This window comes from Ambystoma mexicanum, chromosome 13 (genome assembly GCF_040938575.1).
Source record: "Ambystoma mexicanum isolate Mex_15411 chromosome 13, UKY_AmexF1_1, whole genome shotgun sequence".
Taxonomy (NCBI): Eukaryota; Metazoa; Chordata; class Amphibia; order Caudata; family Ambystomatidae; genus Ambystoma; species Ambystoma mexicanum.
Genome location: NC_090938.1, coordinates 37460515 through 37474205, shown reverse-complemented (window position 1 = coordinate 37474205; position 13691 = coordinate 37460515). Strand labels below are relative to the sequence as shown.

The window sequence follows — 13691 nt, the reverse complement described above, 5'->3', positions numbered from 1 at the left end:
TCCGTATTCTCTACTCTCACTGCCACTCCCTGGGAGTTACTCCTCCCACCAGTTCGCTGTCCATGAGATAAGCCTTCTTCTCTACTCTCACTGCCATTCCCTGTGAGTTACTTCCGACGCCAGTTCTCTTTCCCTCAGATAAGCCTTCTTCTCTACTCTCACTGCCACTTCCTGTGAGTTACTCTTCCTGCCAGTTCTCTGTCCCTCAGATAAGCCTTGTTCTCTACTCTCACCACCACTCCCTGTGAGTTACTGCCCCCGTCAGTTCTCTGTCCCTCAGATAAGGCTTCTTCTCTACTCTCACCGCCACTCCGTGTGAGTTACTCCTCCTGCCAGTTCTCTGTCCCTCAGATAAGCCTTCTTCTCTATTCTCAATGCCACTCCCTGGGAGTTACTCCTCCCACCAGTTCACTGTCCCTTAAATAAGCTTTCTACTCTACTCTCGCTGCCACTCATGTGAGTTACTCTTCCAAACAGTTCTCTGTCCCTGAGATAACCTTTCTTCTCTACTCTCACTGCCACTCCCTCTGAGTTACTCCCGCCACCAGTTCTCTGTCCATGAGATAAGCCTTCTTCTTTACTCTCACTGCCACTCCCTGTGAGTTACTCCTCCCGCCAGTTCTCTGTTCCTCAGATAAGCCTTCTTCTCTACTCTCAATGCCACTCCCTGTGAGATACTCCCCCACCAGTTCTCTGTCCCTGAGATAAGCCTTCTTCTGTACTCTCACCGCCACTCCCTGTGTTACTCCTCCCACCAGTTCTCTGTTCCTCAGATAAGCCTTCTTCTCTACTCTCAATGCCACTCCCTGTGAGTTACTCCCCCCGCCAGTTCTCTGTCCCTCAGATAAGCCTTCTTCTCTACGCTCACTGCCACTCCCTGTGAGTTACTCCCCCTGCCAGTTCTCTATCCCTCGGATAAGCCTTCTTCTCTACTCTCACCGCCACTCCCTGTGAGTTACTCCTCCCGCCAGTTCTCTGTTCCTCAGATAAGCCTTCTTCTCTACTCTCAATGCCACTCCCTGTGAGTTACTCTCCCACCAATTCTCTGTCCCTGAGATAAGCCTTCTTCTCTACTCTCACCGCCACTCCCTCTGAGTTATTCCTCCCACCAGTTCGCTGTCCATGAGATAAGCCTTCTTCTCTACTATCACTGCCACTCCCTGTGAGTTACTTCCGCCGCCAGTTCTCTTTCCCTCAGATAAGCCTTCTTCTCTACTCTCACCGCCACTTCCTGTGAGTTACTCCTCCTGCCAGTTCTCTGTCCCTCAGATAAGCCTTGTTCTCTACTCTCACCACCACTCCCTGTGAGTTACTGCCCCCGCAAGTTCTCTGTCCCTCAGATAAGGCTTCTCCTTTACTCTCACCGCCACTCCGCGTGAGTTACTCCTCCCGCCAGTTCTCTGTCCCTCAGATAAGCCTTCTTCTCTATTCTCAATGCCACTCCCTGGGAGTTACTCCTCCCACCAGTTCTCTGTCCCTTAGATAAGCTTTCTACCCTACTCTCGCTGCCACTCATGTGAGTTACTCTTCCCACCAGTTCTCTGTCCCTGAGATAACCTTTCTTCTCTACTCTCACTGCCACTCCCTGTGAGTTACTCCTCCCACCAGTACCCTGTCCATGAGATAAGCCTTCCTCTGTACTCTCACTGCCACTCCCTGTGAGTTACTCCCCCCGCCAGTTCTCTGTCCGTGAGATAAGCCTTCTTCTCTAATGTCGCAGCCAGAGGCATTGCTAGGGGTGGGCTAAGGGGGCTATAGCCCCTGGTCTTTTGGTTGTAGCCCCGGATACAATCTCAGGAGCTACAACCAAAAGGCTAGCTAGCCCCCAGTCCCAACAGCTCTGTCACTAGCATAGCCCCGAGTCTTTTCCAGACCTAGCAACACCCCTGGTCGCAGCCACTCCATGTGAGTTACTCCCCCGCCAGTTCTCTGTCCCTCAGATAAGCCTTCTTCTCTACTCTCACCGCCACTCCCTGTAAGCTACTCCTCCCGCCAGTTCTTTGTCCCTCAGATAAGCCTTCTTCTCTACTCTCGCACCACTCCCTGTGAGCTACTCCTCCCACCAGTTCTTTGTCCCTCAGATGAGCCTTCTTCTCTATTCTCAATGCCACTCCCTGGGAGTTACTCCTCCCACCAGTTCTCTGTCCCTTAGATAAGCTTTCTACTCTACTCTCGCTGCCACTCATGTGAGTTACTCTTCCCACCAGTTCTCTGTCCCTGAGATAACCTTTCTTCTCTACTCTCACTGCCACTCCTTGTGAGTTACTCCCGCCACCAGTTCTCTGTCCATGAGATAAGCCTTCTTCTGTACTCTCAATGCCACTCCCTGTGAGTTACTCTCCCCGCCAGTTCTCTGTCCGTGAGATAAGCCTTCTCCTCTATTCTCAATGCCACTCCCTGGGAGTTACTCCTCCCACCAGTTCTCTGTCCCTTAGATAAGCTTTCTACTCTACTCTCGCTGCCACTCATGTGAGTTACTCTTCCCACCAGTTCTCTGTCCCTGATATAAGCCTTCTTCTCTACTCTCACTGCCACTCCCTGTGAGTTACTCCCGCCACCAGTTCTCTGTCCATGAGATAAGCCTTCTTCTGTACTCTCACTGCCGCTCCCTGTGAGTTACTCCCCCCGCCAGTTCTCTGTCCGTGAGATAAGCCTTCTTCTCTACTGTCGCAGCCAGAGGCATTGCTAGGGGTGGGCTAAGGGGGCTATAGCCCCTGGTCTTTTGGTTGTAGCCCCGGATACAATCTCAGGAGCTGCAACCAAAAGGCTAGCTAGCCCCCAGTCCCAAGAAGCTCTGTCATTAGCATAGCCCCGGGTCTTTTCCAGACCTAGCAACACCCCTGGTCGCAACCACTCCATGTGAGTTAATCCCCCGCCAGTTCTCTGTCCCTCAGATAAGCCTTCTTCTCTACTCTCACCGCCACTCCCTGTAAGCTACTCCTCCCGTCAGTTCTTTGTCCCTGAGATAAGCATTCTTCTGTACTCTCACCGCCACTCCCTGTGAGTTACTCACCGGCAGGAGCGCCCCCACCCCACGCATTTAGGACTGCAGTTCCCCAGCCTCTATCCCCTGTGGGCCATGCAAGGCTCGGAAAGCAAACCGCCTAAGCCTTGCATAGCCCATTGGGCATGCATGCTGGGGCTGCTTGAGTGGGTGGGCTACCCTTGCATGTTTAGGCACTGCCCTGTCTGCGCCCCTGTCATGTGCCTAATTAAGGCTTGACCCTGGTGCCACCAGCCGAGGGTTGATAACTGGTCTAAATCCCACTAGAATGACCTAACTCAAGTCTGTGTGTGGTCACACTTTCCCAGGAGGTAGGGCACACACAGGTGGAACGTGTGCATCCTTGTGTGGTTGGTAGGGGCTGGACCTGGTTAATTGTGCTTATCTTTAGCTTGATGGAAGGTCCCCACTGTGTGTTGATCAGGCAGACACTGCTAAACCCCTGCCTCTAGCCCACCACCTGATGCAGATGTGGCATCCAGTGGACATGCAGGTTCTGAGCCAGGAGGAAGTGTGCAGACAGACATAGCAGTGACACCTAGTGGCCAGTCTGAGTATGGTATTGATTATGGGGCTGCAAGAACGCAGCGAGTTGTAGGGTGGCACCCACTGGCCAATTACTGTCTGGTATTGTTGGATGTGCACCCATCTGCCACCTTATACTCTGACCCTCTTATAGAGGACTGCAGAGGTCCTGCTGCTCCAGGAGTACCAGCTTTGCATGGCCACCCTCTACTGCCTGGACGGGCATTGCACTGGTGCAATTGATATGAGTAGGTTTATAGAAGCGCGATTTAAAAAAATGGAAGAAACCTTCACTGACTATTAAAAGGCAGAAGAATAGTGCAATGTATGTCCCACAAGCACTCCACCTGTACTAGTCTCTTCCCAGTTCAGAATCATGTAAATGCCAATGTGTTGTCCTCTGTCTCACAGGACATTTGATACATGTTTCTAATAACAATCCTCTCCTCTTTTCAGGACCAACTCAGAATGTCAAAGAGGACCGAGTGAGAAGACGCGATGAAGCATCAGAGCCGGGAGCGAAACGGGGGTTGCTTCTCAGCAAGACGCCATGATACTCCTGTCCAGAGGGGCCTATGACCTCCACTACCCAGTGACCGTCCACACAAGACACCCTTCACGCCTTTGAGACAGGTCCTCCCCGTCATGGACGTCGATGCCAAGCCCTGGTGGCACCTTCTCTGATTCCTCTGTCTTTGCCTTGGGTGGAGCTCAGTTGCCTTGTGTTAAGATGAGACTGCTTGCCATGCTTGGGCTCATGGGCTGGGCAGCCACTGCCTTGGCCCTTGCAGTAGTTCCCTGGAAGGTGAAGTGCCCCACTCAGTGTGTCTGTCAGATAAGACCCTGGTACACGCCGCGGTCGGTGTACCGTGAGGCCAACACTGTTGACTGCAATGACCTCTTCATTTCTTCCATCCCAGTGGACCTTCCATGGGGCACGCAGACTCTGCTCTTGCAAAGCAACAATATCGCCCGGGTGGAGCAGAGTGAGCTCGACTACTTGGCCAACCTGACAGAACTGGACTTGTCCCAGAACAGCTTCTCTGACCTCCGGGACTTCGAGCTGACCACACTGCCTCAGCTGCTCAGCCTGCACCTGGAAGAGAACCAGCTTGCCCACCTTCCTGACCACAGCTTTGCCAGTCTGGGAAATCTACAAGAGCTTTACCTGAACCACAACCAGCTAGGCCGGATCTCCCCCAAGGCCTTCGCTGGACTTGGCAACCTCCTGCGCCTCCACCTCAACTCCAATCTCTTGAGGACAGTGGATAGCCGCTGGTTCCAAGGGCTGCCCAACCTGGAGGTCCTCATGATTGGTGGCAACAAGGTGGATGCCATTTTAGATCTGAACTTCAGACCTCTGTCCAATTTGAAGAGCTTGGTGTTGGCTGGCATGAGCCTCCGAGGCATCTCAGATTATGCCTTGGAGGGCTTACGGAGCTTGGAAAGCCTTTCCTTCTATGACAACCAACTGGCCAATGTCCCCAAGAGGGCGCTGCAGCAGGTCCCAGGCTTGAAGTTCCTGGATCTGAACAAAAACCCTCTCCAGCGGATCCGGGAAAGTGACTTTGTGAACATGCTTCACCTGAAGGAGCTAGGCCTAAACAACATGGATGAGCTGGTCTCGCTAGATAGGTTCGCCTTGACCAACCTCCCGGAGCTCACCAAACTGGAGGTCACCAGCAACCCTAAGTTGTCCTTCATTCACCCCGGCGCCTTCCACCACCTGCCCCAGTTGGAGACCCTCATGCTAAACAACAACGCTTTGAGTGCCCTGCACAAGCAGACAGTGGAATCGCTGCCCAGCCTGCAAGAGATCAGCCTGCACGGAAACCCAATCCGGTGCGACTGCATCATCCGCTGGATCAACACCACGGAGAACCGCATCCGTTTCATCGAGCCGCAGTCCACGCTCTGCACCGAGCCCCCTGCCTTGAAGACCAAGCACATCAAGGAGGTGCCCTTTAGGGATATGGCGGAACGCTGCCTCCCACTGATATCCAGCACCAGTTTCTCCTCCCAGATGATGGCGACCAGCGGAGAGACCATATCACTCCATTGCCGGGCACTAGCAGAGCCGGATCCAGAAATATACTGGGTCATTCCCTCTGGGACAAAGCTGCAGGCCGGTTCAGGGGAAGGCAGGTGCCGAGTGCACCCTGAGGGCACCTTGGAGATTCGTGATGTTACCATCCGGGAGGCTGGTCTATACACCTGCCTTGCACACAACCTCTTGGGCACGGACAGTAAAAGTGTGCACATCTCTGTGAACAGCTGGGCTCCAGAGGGAGGGGAGCGGGTGCACCTACGCATTGGGGAGGTGGAGACCCATCACATACTACTCACCTGGAAGCCTTATGTCAACGCCATGTCGTCCAGCTTGACTTGGTCAATGCTATCCGCTCATGCTGACATAGAAACAGCCAGACTACCCGCCGGACTCTATGCCCACAACATCACCCGGCTGCAGGCTGGCACAAACTACCAGGCCTGCCTGCACATGGCTTTCCTTGGCGCCCCTACCCAAGTGGCCTGCGTGAGTGCCAGAACTAGAGAACTAGGAGGGAAGATGGGCACACTGGAGGTCAAGCCCTGGGTCTTGGCCACTCTGGCTCTGTCCACATTGTTGGTGTCGGTCAGCCTCTGTGGGCGCTGCCACCTCAGCTCCCCCAAGAGGTGGCAGGCTACCACTAAGGATCCTGTGCCAAGCTATGTGCCATGGAGTCCAGCCACATCAATACGGGTAATCTACCCTCCCTTCGTACAACTCTGGGAACCTGACCGAAAGGCAGGGAAGATGGTAACCGAAGAAGGGGCAGAAACATTGCTCAACTTATGAAATCCTGGAGGATAGATTCGGCAGGAAGGCGGATGGCGCCTATGGCGTAAGCGGACAGTAGAGCGCAAAGGTTTGGTGATGGGCAGAGAAGGACAAAGCGTGGCTCATAAGGAAAGCTTATTTTTTTACCAAATTAAATATGAAAAACAAAAACCTGAAGGCAGAGGGAACTGGCTACAATGGCCTCCGCTCCTGTTGTCCTGGACGCTAACCCCGTCGCCAAGAGCAGAACCACTGACGCGGTGGAGAGTGGTGGTTTCGGAGGCCGGCCATGATTTTACCGCAGAGCCGGACCTACTCTGGAAATCAAGGACAGTAGGAAATCCCAGATGGTGGCTCAGAAACAGGCACCTGTGGCCCCTTCGTGAACTGGGGCCCTCTGGAAACAGCTCCACCTGCTGCATCCCCTTGCCAGGACCACATGACTCTTGTTTCCCCAAATCCCCTTTGAGTCGCGGATCTGTTGAGTTTGTTTGTTTGATTTTCTTCATAAAAAGAATTTACAGCGTAATGTTCACGTCATCCTGAGTAGCAAATAAAAAGAAGTCATCTCTGTGTACAATGCCACCAGCTGAGGTCCAGAAGGGCCTCAAGGCTTCAATCCACTATGTTGTTCTTTGTTGAAAAGTGAAGCGGTGGCTAGTGTCTGGGTCACCAATGTTGGCAACACATTTATTCAGTCAACCATTCCTGCAAGTGCGCAACATGAGGTCATGGGCTGTCTTGGCATGTGTGCCTTCTTGGCCTTGCGACTAGATGCAAGAGACCACAGGTCAGATCTCCTGTACGGTAGTGCTGGGGGAACCCTAGTGAGAAGACTCCTGCTCGACAGTGCTAGCGCTTTGAGGCCTGTCTGGTAGTGCTGGGGACTGCGTTATGAAAGTTGCTTTCTTCAGTGGTGTCAAGGGAGCTGCAGTGTATTGCGTCTCCAACATTTCCAGGTAACCATACAACCATGCCTCACGTCTGGCAATGCCAGGGGAGCCTTGTAGAGTGCCAGGAAGGGTCCTCCTGGCAGCCTTGTTGTGTGCCAGGAAGGGTCCTCCTGGTTGACTCTCTGGCAGTGCCAGGGGAAGCCTTGTGGAGTGCCAGGTAGAGTTCTCCTGGTTGACTCTCTGCCAGTGCCAGGGGATGCCTTGTAGAGTGCCAGGAAGGGTCCTCCTGGTTGACTCTCTGGCAGTGCCAGAGGAAGCCTTGTAGAGTACCAGGAAGGGTCCTCCTGGTTGACTCACTGGGAGTGCCACGGGAAGCTGTGTAGAGTGCCAGGAAGAGTTATCCCGGTTGACTCTGGCATTGCCAGGGGAAGCCTTGTAGAGTCCCAGGAAGGGTTCCCCTGGTTGACTCTGTGGCAGTGCCAGGGTAGGCCTTTTAGAGTGACAGGAAGGGTTCTGGTTGACTCTCTGCCAGTGCCAGGGGAAGCCTTGTAGAGTGCCAGGAAGGGTCCTCCTGGTTGACTCTCTGCCAGTGCCAGGGGAAGCCTTGTAGAGTCCCAGGAAGGGTTCCCCTGGTTGACTCTCTGGCAGTGCCAGGGGAGGCCTTTTAGAGTGACAGGAAGGGTTCTGGTTGACTCTCTGCCAGTGCCAGGGGAAGCCTTGTAGAGTGCCAGGAAGGGTCCTCCTGGTTGACTCTCTGCCAGTGCCAGGGGAAGCCTTGTAGAGTGCCAGGAAGGGTCTTCCTGGTTGACTCTCTGGCAGTGCCAGGGGAAGCCTTGTAGAGTGCTAGGAAGGGTTCTCCTGGTTGACTCTCTGGCAGTGCCAGGGGAAGCCTTGTAGAGTGCTAGGAAGGGTTCTCCTGGTTGACTCTCTGGCAGTGCCAGGGGAAGCCTTGTAGAGTGCCAGGAAGGGTCTTCCTGGTTGACTCTCTGGCAGTGCCAGGGGAAGCCTTGTAGAGTGCCAGGAAGGGTTCTCCTGGTTGACTCTCTTGGAGGACTCAGATGTCCTGCTCTTATCCTACAGAAGGCACTTGATGCAACCCGGGAAAGGCAGATGTTAGGAACCATGGGCACGGTGGGTGGGCCTAAATGGGAACACAGCCCCTAGTGATGTACTCAAAGACTACCCGTTGGCCATCAAGGTGTGGTCACCATTACACTGATCTGCACCAGCATTGTCTTCAATGTGCTGGAGATTCAGAAGGTCTCCTGAACCCAGAAGAAAGCTTGGCCCCGAGGAACCGCTGTTTCTCTGCACCCTTCACCGTCCCTTCGTACCAAGATAGGTGGCCGAAAAGCCCCTTAATCAGGGAGGCCCGGATGGAATTTTTCAGCACCCTCCTGATGCTGGGTCAGAATATTATTTTTTAAATTAAAACTCCAAACTTGATAGATTTTATAAAAATAAGAAATGCCGCTCTTGTGCGTGTTTCCGCGTTTCTTTGATTCCTCACAGTTTTCATCAACACGACTTATGTGATTAAAGTATTGAAGCTAGAAAATAGCAGTTTATCAGCTGGCAACATTTTGACTTCAGTTTGTTAAATGTCAACCCTATGCATAAGAGATTTTTTTTTAAAATGAAGAATTGAAAACACACCTTGACAAAGGACATCTCACCCGCTATCAATTATTCACTGCACTGCCTATAAACCGACTGATCTTGCATACAAACACATATATATACATATATATATCCACTCTTACTGCCGCTTCATGTGGTGCACAATGCCTGCTAGCAGCCGGTGCTTTGTTATTACATCCCAAAAATGTTTTGCTTGTTGCCACTGTAAACATGATCAAAAAACAACTTACATAGCAAAACCGAAATCACAAAACACTCCATCCAACTATTTCAGTGCCAAATTAAGTTGAAAACAAATCATCATCAACATGTTGACCAGCATGGACTTCTAAAAATGGCATTGAAAGTCAAACACTCATCTGTGTGTGCCACGTGTTCCCCCCCTATGCAGGGACTTCCTCAGGTGAAGTATATCAATCTGTTTAGCGCGAACCTGTTTCTATTTATACTCTTTCCGGGAACTCCTTCTATTCAAAGTCATGTGACTTATTCCAAAGGTTGTTATCTACCTAACTGAAATGCTAGCGGCCATCTTGGACCTGTGTAGCTATACTAGTCCTTATGGACAAAAATATCGAATGAACTAATATCTCTGTCTGGTCTAACAGACCGTTTCCAATTTCGGCTCCCAAACCAGTAATCACGATTGTATTAAATAGTACTGATTCATTCGTTCGCTTGGCCTGAGGGCCATATGTTTTACTTAAATCACTACAGTATCGTACTGCGTGTACTGAGTGTTTAACTCTATTAAGCCATGAAGACTGAGCTTTGATGCAGTGGCATCAATAATCGCGGAAACCAACCAAAGTCAATTCATAGTTGATCTCACACAATTTAAACGCTGCAAACTATTCGCGTTCTAGAGTCTCGCTTTTCATTTTTCATGGTGGCATGGTCCGAACAATATGACAACTATTGAGCCGGATCATTTGCTGGCACAGGTATATAGATGACATGTTCCTGGTTTGGAAGTGTAGTCTTGAGCCCCTAACCAAATATGTTACAATCCTAAATGACAATGATAGGAATCTTAGGCTTACGTTTGAAAGCAGTGAACATACATTAGTATTTCTTGATTTAGAACTGTTTGTTGAAGATTCCAAAATAAATAGTAGACTACACAGGAAACAGGTAGCATCTAATTCTATCCTTCATGGCACAAGTCACCGTCATAAAACATTAAAAGCCAGTATCCCTTATGGTGAAATGATAAGAGCAAAAAGAAACTCTTCACGAAATGAAGATTCTCAAAGTGTAGCATGCACAATGGGGGCAGGTTTTTTAGAAAGAGGCTATACTAGATTAAACATTACCAAAGCTTATAGCCAGACAGTCCTTAGAGACAGAAAAGATCTTTTAAAAACTAAAATCAGAACTGCTGAAAATAATTCTATTAGATGCATTACTAACTACAATTCCCAGGCCAATGAAATTTGAAAAATTCTAAGCAAACATTGGTTAAAATTGCAGGCAGACAATGATATAGCAACATATATAGGTGACAGGCCACAGATCACGTATGCAAAAGCCACGTCATTGAAAGGTCTGATTTCACCAAGTATGCCCCCAGTACTAATAACAAAGTGACTAACTGGCTAAAGGATAGAAGTATACAAATTGGTTTTGATAAATGCAACAATTGTAAGATGTGGACATATGCTATGAAAAAATACAAAGCACAATTTGGTATTATGGGCAACAAAACGTGGAAGATCAAACAAAAGATTAATTGTTTGACTAAATTTGTGGTTTATGGTATTATGTGCCCATGTGAATTGATGTATAGTATGTCTACTATCTGTCAACTGAAGATACGAATTCTGCGACATTACAGAACAATACTCAATAGGGTCCTCTAGCTCTTCATTTTGCAGGACACCATGGTAGTGGTGCATCAGAAATGAGATTCTTTGCATTAGCGCATATCCCGATCCGTAAGAGGAGAGGCAACAGAGAACGCAAGTTGCGTGAACTCGAATCTAAAGTGATGATAATGTTCCACAGCAAGAATCCAGGGAGACATAATACTGGGGAAGAACAAGCCATACATCTGGTAGATGACTAGAGGTTCTATGACCGGCAATGCAATTTATAGTGCCTCCCTTTTGTGATCAGACAATGCCATCTAGGGAACAGCCTATAAGAGTACTGGCCTTGATTACTAGAATCACCTCGCACATTTGACAGAAAGCATAGCAGTTGTTTGTAAGCACGTAGTCACTTTATGCAGTATAGTAGATGAAGAGTATATTGAGAAGGGTAGCTGTATTTTTTGAAGTGGCAATGTAGATGGCTCGCTGAGCTAACGTGATGATATGCGCTGTATAACGCACATGTCACTTTAGACCAAATGGTTATTTAGCCACCTGGGCGAGAATTTGATATGGAAGTTCACGTGTCAGAAATAAGTCTGATGAAGCATTACATTTCCATCCATGCATAGAGTCACCTTAGATGAGAGTGTAAAATATCAGTTCACAGCCCGATGGGCAAGACGGGATCACAGTGACAATAATGGAACATGACCTACCACGTAGATTGTAGTAGTCTATTAATGTTGTTGAATTGATTTTTTGGAATGATTTGCAACATTGTGTTATCTTGTAATGCCGACAGCAAGAAGATATACATGTGTCATGGTCACAAGATGAAAAGTTCTAAGTCCCAAGAAAGAAGAAGTACTTTAAGAAATGCCCTTTCTAATTTAGTTTTGTAGCACTTGGCACTTTAAACATGTTTGCCCACTTCGGCGAAACTCAAGTAGAACGCTAATAGTTTGCAGCGTTTAAATTGTGTGAGATCAACTATGAATTGACTTTGGTTGGTTTCCGCGATTATTGATGCCACTGCATCAAAGCTCAGTCTTCATGGCTTCATAGAGTTAAACACTCAGTACACGCAGTACGATACTGCAGTGATTTAACTAATAAACATGTGGCCCTCAGGCCAAGCGAACGAATGAATCAGTACTATTTAGTACAATCGTGATTACTGGTATTGGAGCCGAAATCGGAAACGGTCTGTTAGACCAGACAGGGATATTAGTTCATTCGATATGTTTCTCCATAAGGACTAGTATGGCTACACAGGTCCAAGATGGCCGCTAGCATTTCAGAAGTCGCATGACTTTGAGTTCCCAAAAGGAGTGTAACTAAAAACAGGGTCGCACTAAACAGAACGGTTTACTTCGCCGGAGGATGTCCCTGCACATGGGTGCAACGCGCAGCGCACATAGGTGAGTGTTTGACTTTTGATGCCAATTTTATAAGTCCATGCTGGTCAACATGTTGATGATGATTTGTTTTCAACTTAATAAAGCTATTTGCACTGAAATAGTTGGATGGGCTGGTTTGTGATTTCAGTGTTGCTATGTAATCTCTGTATACATATATAATATATTACCAATAATTCCCTTTGCTTCCCAGCTAAAGTGCACAGGATTCAGCATTTGGGAAATAGCTGCTCTGAATCATTCACCTTGGGCAGGTGGGGAGGGCTGAGGGTGCGGGGGGCATCATGTTCTTCGGGCTGCCTTGGCCAAACACTTTGATGCGGCAAATGTTTGGATTAACCCTCACCTGAAAATAGGCGGTGGGGCAGCAGAGCGCCTCAAGCAATTAGGCATGGCAGAGCACAAGAAGAAATTACCTTTGAACTGGTGGTGTTTTATTTTATGTGCACCCCCGAATGCATTCTACGTGGACAGTTTATTGAAAGTAGCAAAGATCCCCCTGGCAAGGTGGACCCCCCTGATTTCTCTCTGATTAGCTCCATCTGTGCTCCCCCCATGATCCCCTTTCTCTACCCTTGTCTCGCGTTGTCTCTGCTCCCTCAAATCTGGAATATTCATCCCATGACATATTTTCACATTTTTGTTACTTGGTAATGAAATATGAGTGTGTTTTTTCCAAAATCTATTGTATTCATATAGTGCCAGAGCGGGGCGTAGTGAGGGGGGCTTACATCATGTGAAGGTGGGAGTGATGGGGCGGGGGGGTATGTTCTTAGAAAGAACCCCACACTGCTCACGACAGTTCACTGTTGCTGCCTAGATTTTCAGTAAATAGCAAATAAGAAAAAAAGAGTTCTTTAAAGGGGTGCTGCCGCAGAAAGTGGAGCTGTAGGTAGTCTTTTTACCCTTTCCAACATTTCCTATATTGGGATGGATTTCCCTCCAAATGTACCCCCAGAATATCGCAGGAAACTAACACCAATATTAATACCCACCAGGTCCCCAGGAAGCCCTTGAGTTTATATTCATGATTGATGTTGGTACTGTCAGCACTTCTACATGCTAATGGCATGCATGAAATTAACTGACCACAAAAGTGATGGGTGGAAGGTTTCGAATGAATCTAAACCACTGGCAATTGGTCTGGGCAACCTTCCACACCACCGTTTTTTAGCCCGTCTGCACCATTGCAAAAGGGGACCAGCCATGTGCAAATCAGTCAGCAGCTGCCACCACCGAAGGTAGCAGCCCAGCCCGAACTGCTAGGCCAGGTCCCCTCTGCACAGAAAACCAAGCAACCTCAGACATGTTTTGGCCTTGTTGGACCTCCTCAGTGAGGTGCAGCCTGGTTCCCTGTGGCGCAGCGAGCAAGGCACAATGTCATTGCACCATGCCATGTGCAAAAGGAACGGTGAGCTTCCTTGTTCTGTTTGTATGCCCCTTGTTTTGGCGTCTCCTTTAACTGTTAAAGATATGGCCATATGTGTCTGTCCTGTAACAGCAGAAGCATTTATGTACGTTTATTTATTTATTTGCATTTGTAAAGCACGTCTAACCCGAAGGTATATGGAC

At 49.1% G+C, this 13691-nt stretch overlaps 1 protein-coding gene across 2 annotated transcripts in view; it reads left to right on the top strand.

Moving 5' to 3' along the window:
• The window catches only part of LRRN2 (leucine rich repeat neuronal 2), a 408631-nt gene extending 399909 nt beyond the window's left edge, over positions 1-8722 (top strand). For both annotated transcript variants that reach the window (XM_069633117.1, XM_069633118.1), the window contains exon 3: positions 3986-8722. In XM_069633117.1, coding sequence (XP_069489218.1) covers positions 4185-6368 — 2184 coding nt within the window. In that variant the 5' untranslated portion in view covers positions 3986-4184 and the 3' untranslated portion in view covers positions 6369-8722. The remainder of the gene's footprint in view (positions 1-3985) is intronic.
• Positions 8723-13691: the final 4969 nt, after the last annotated feature.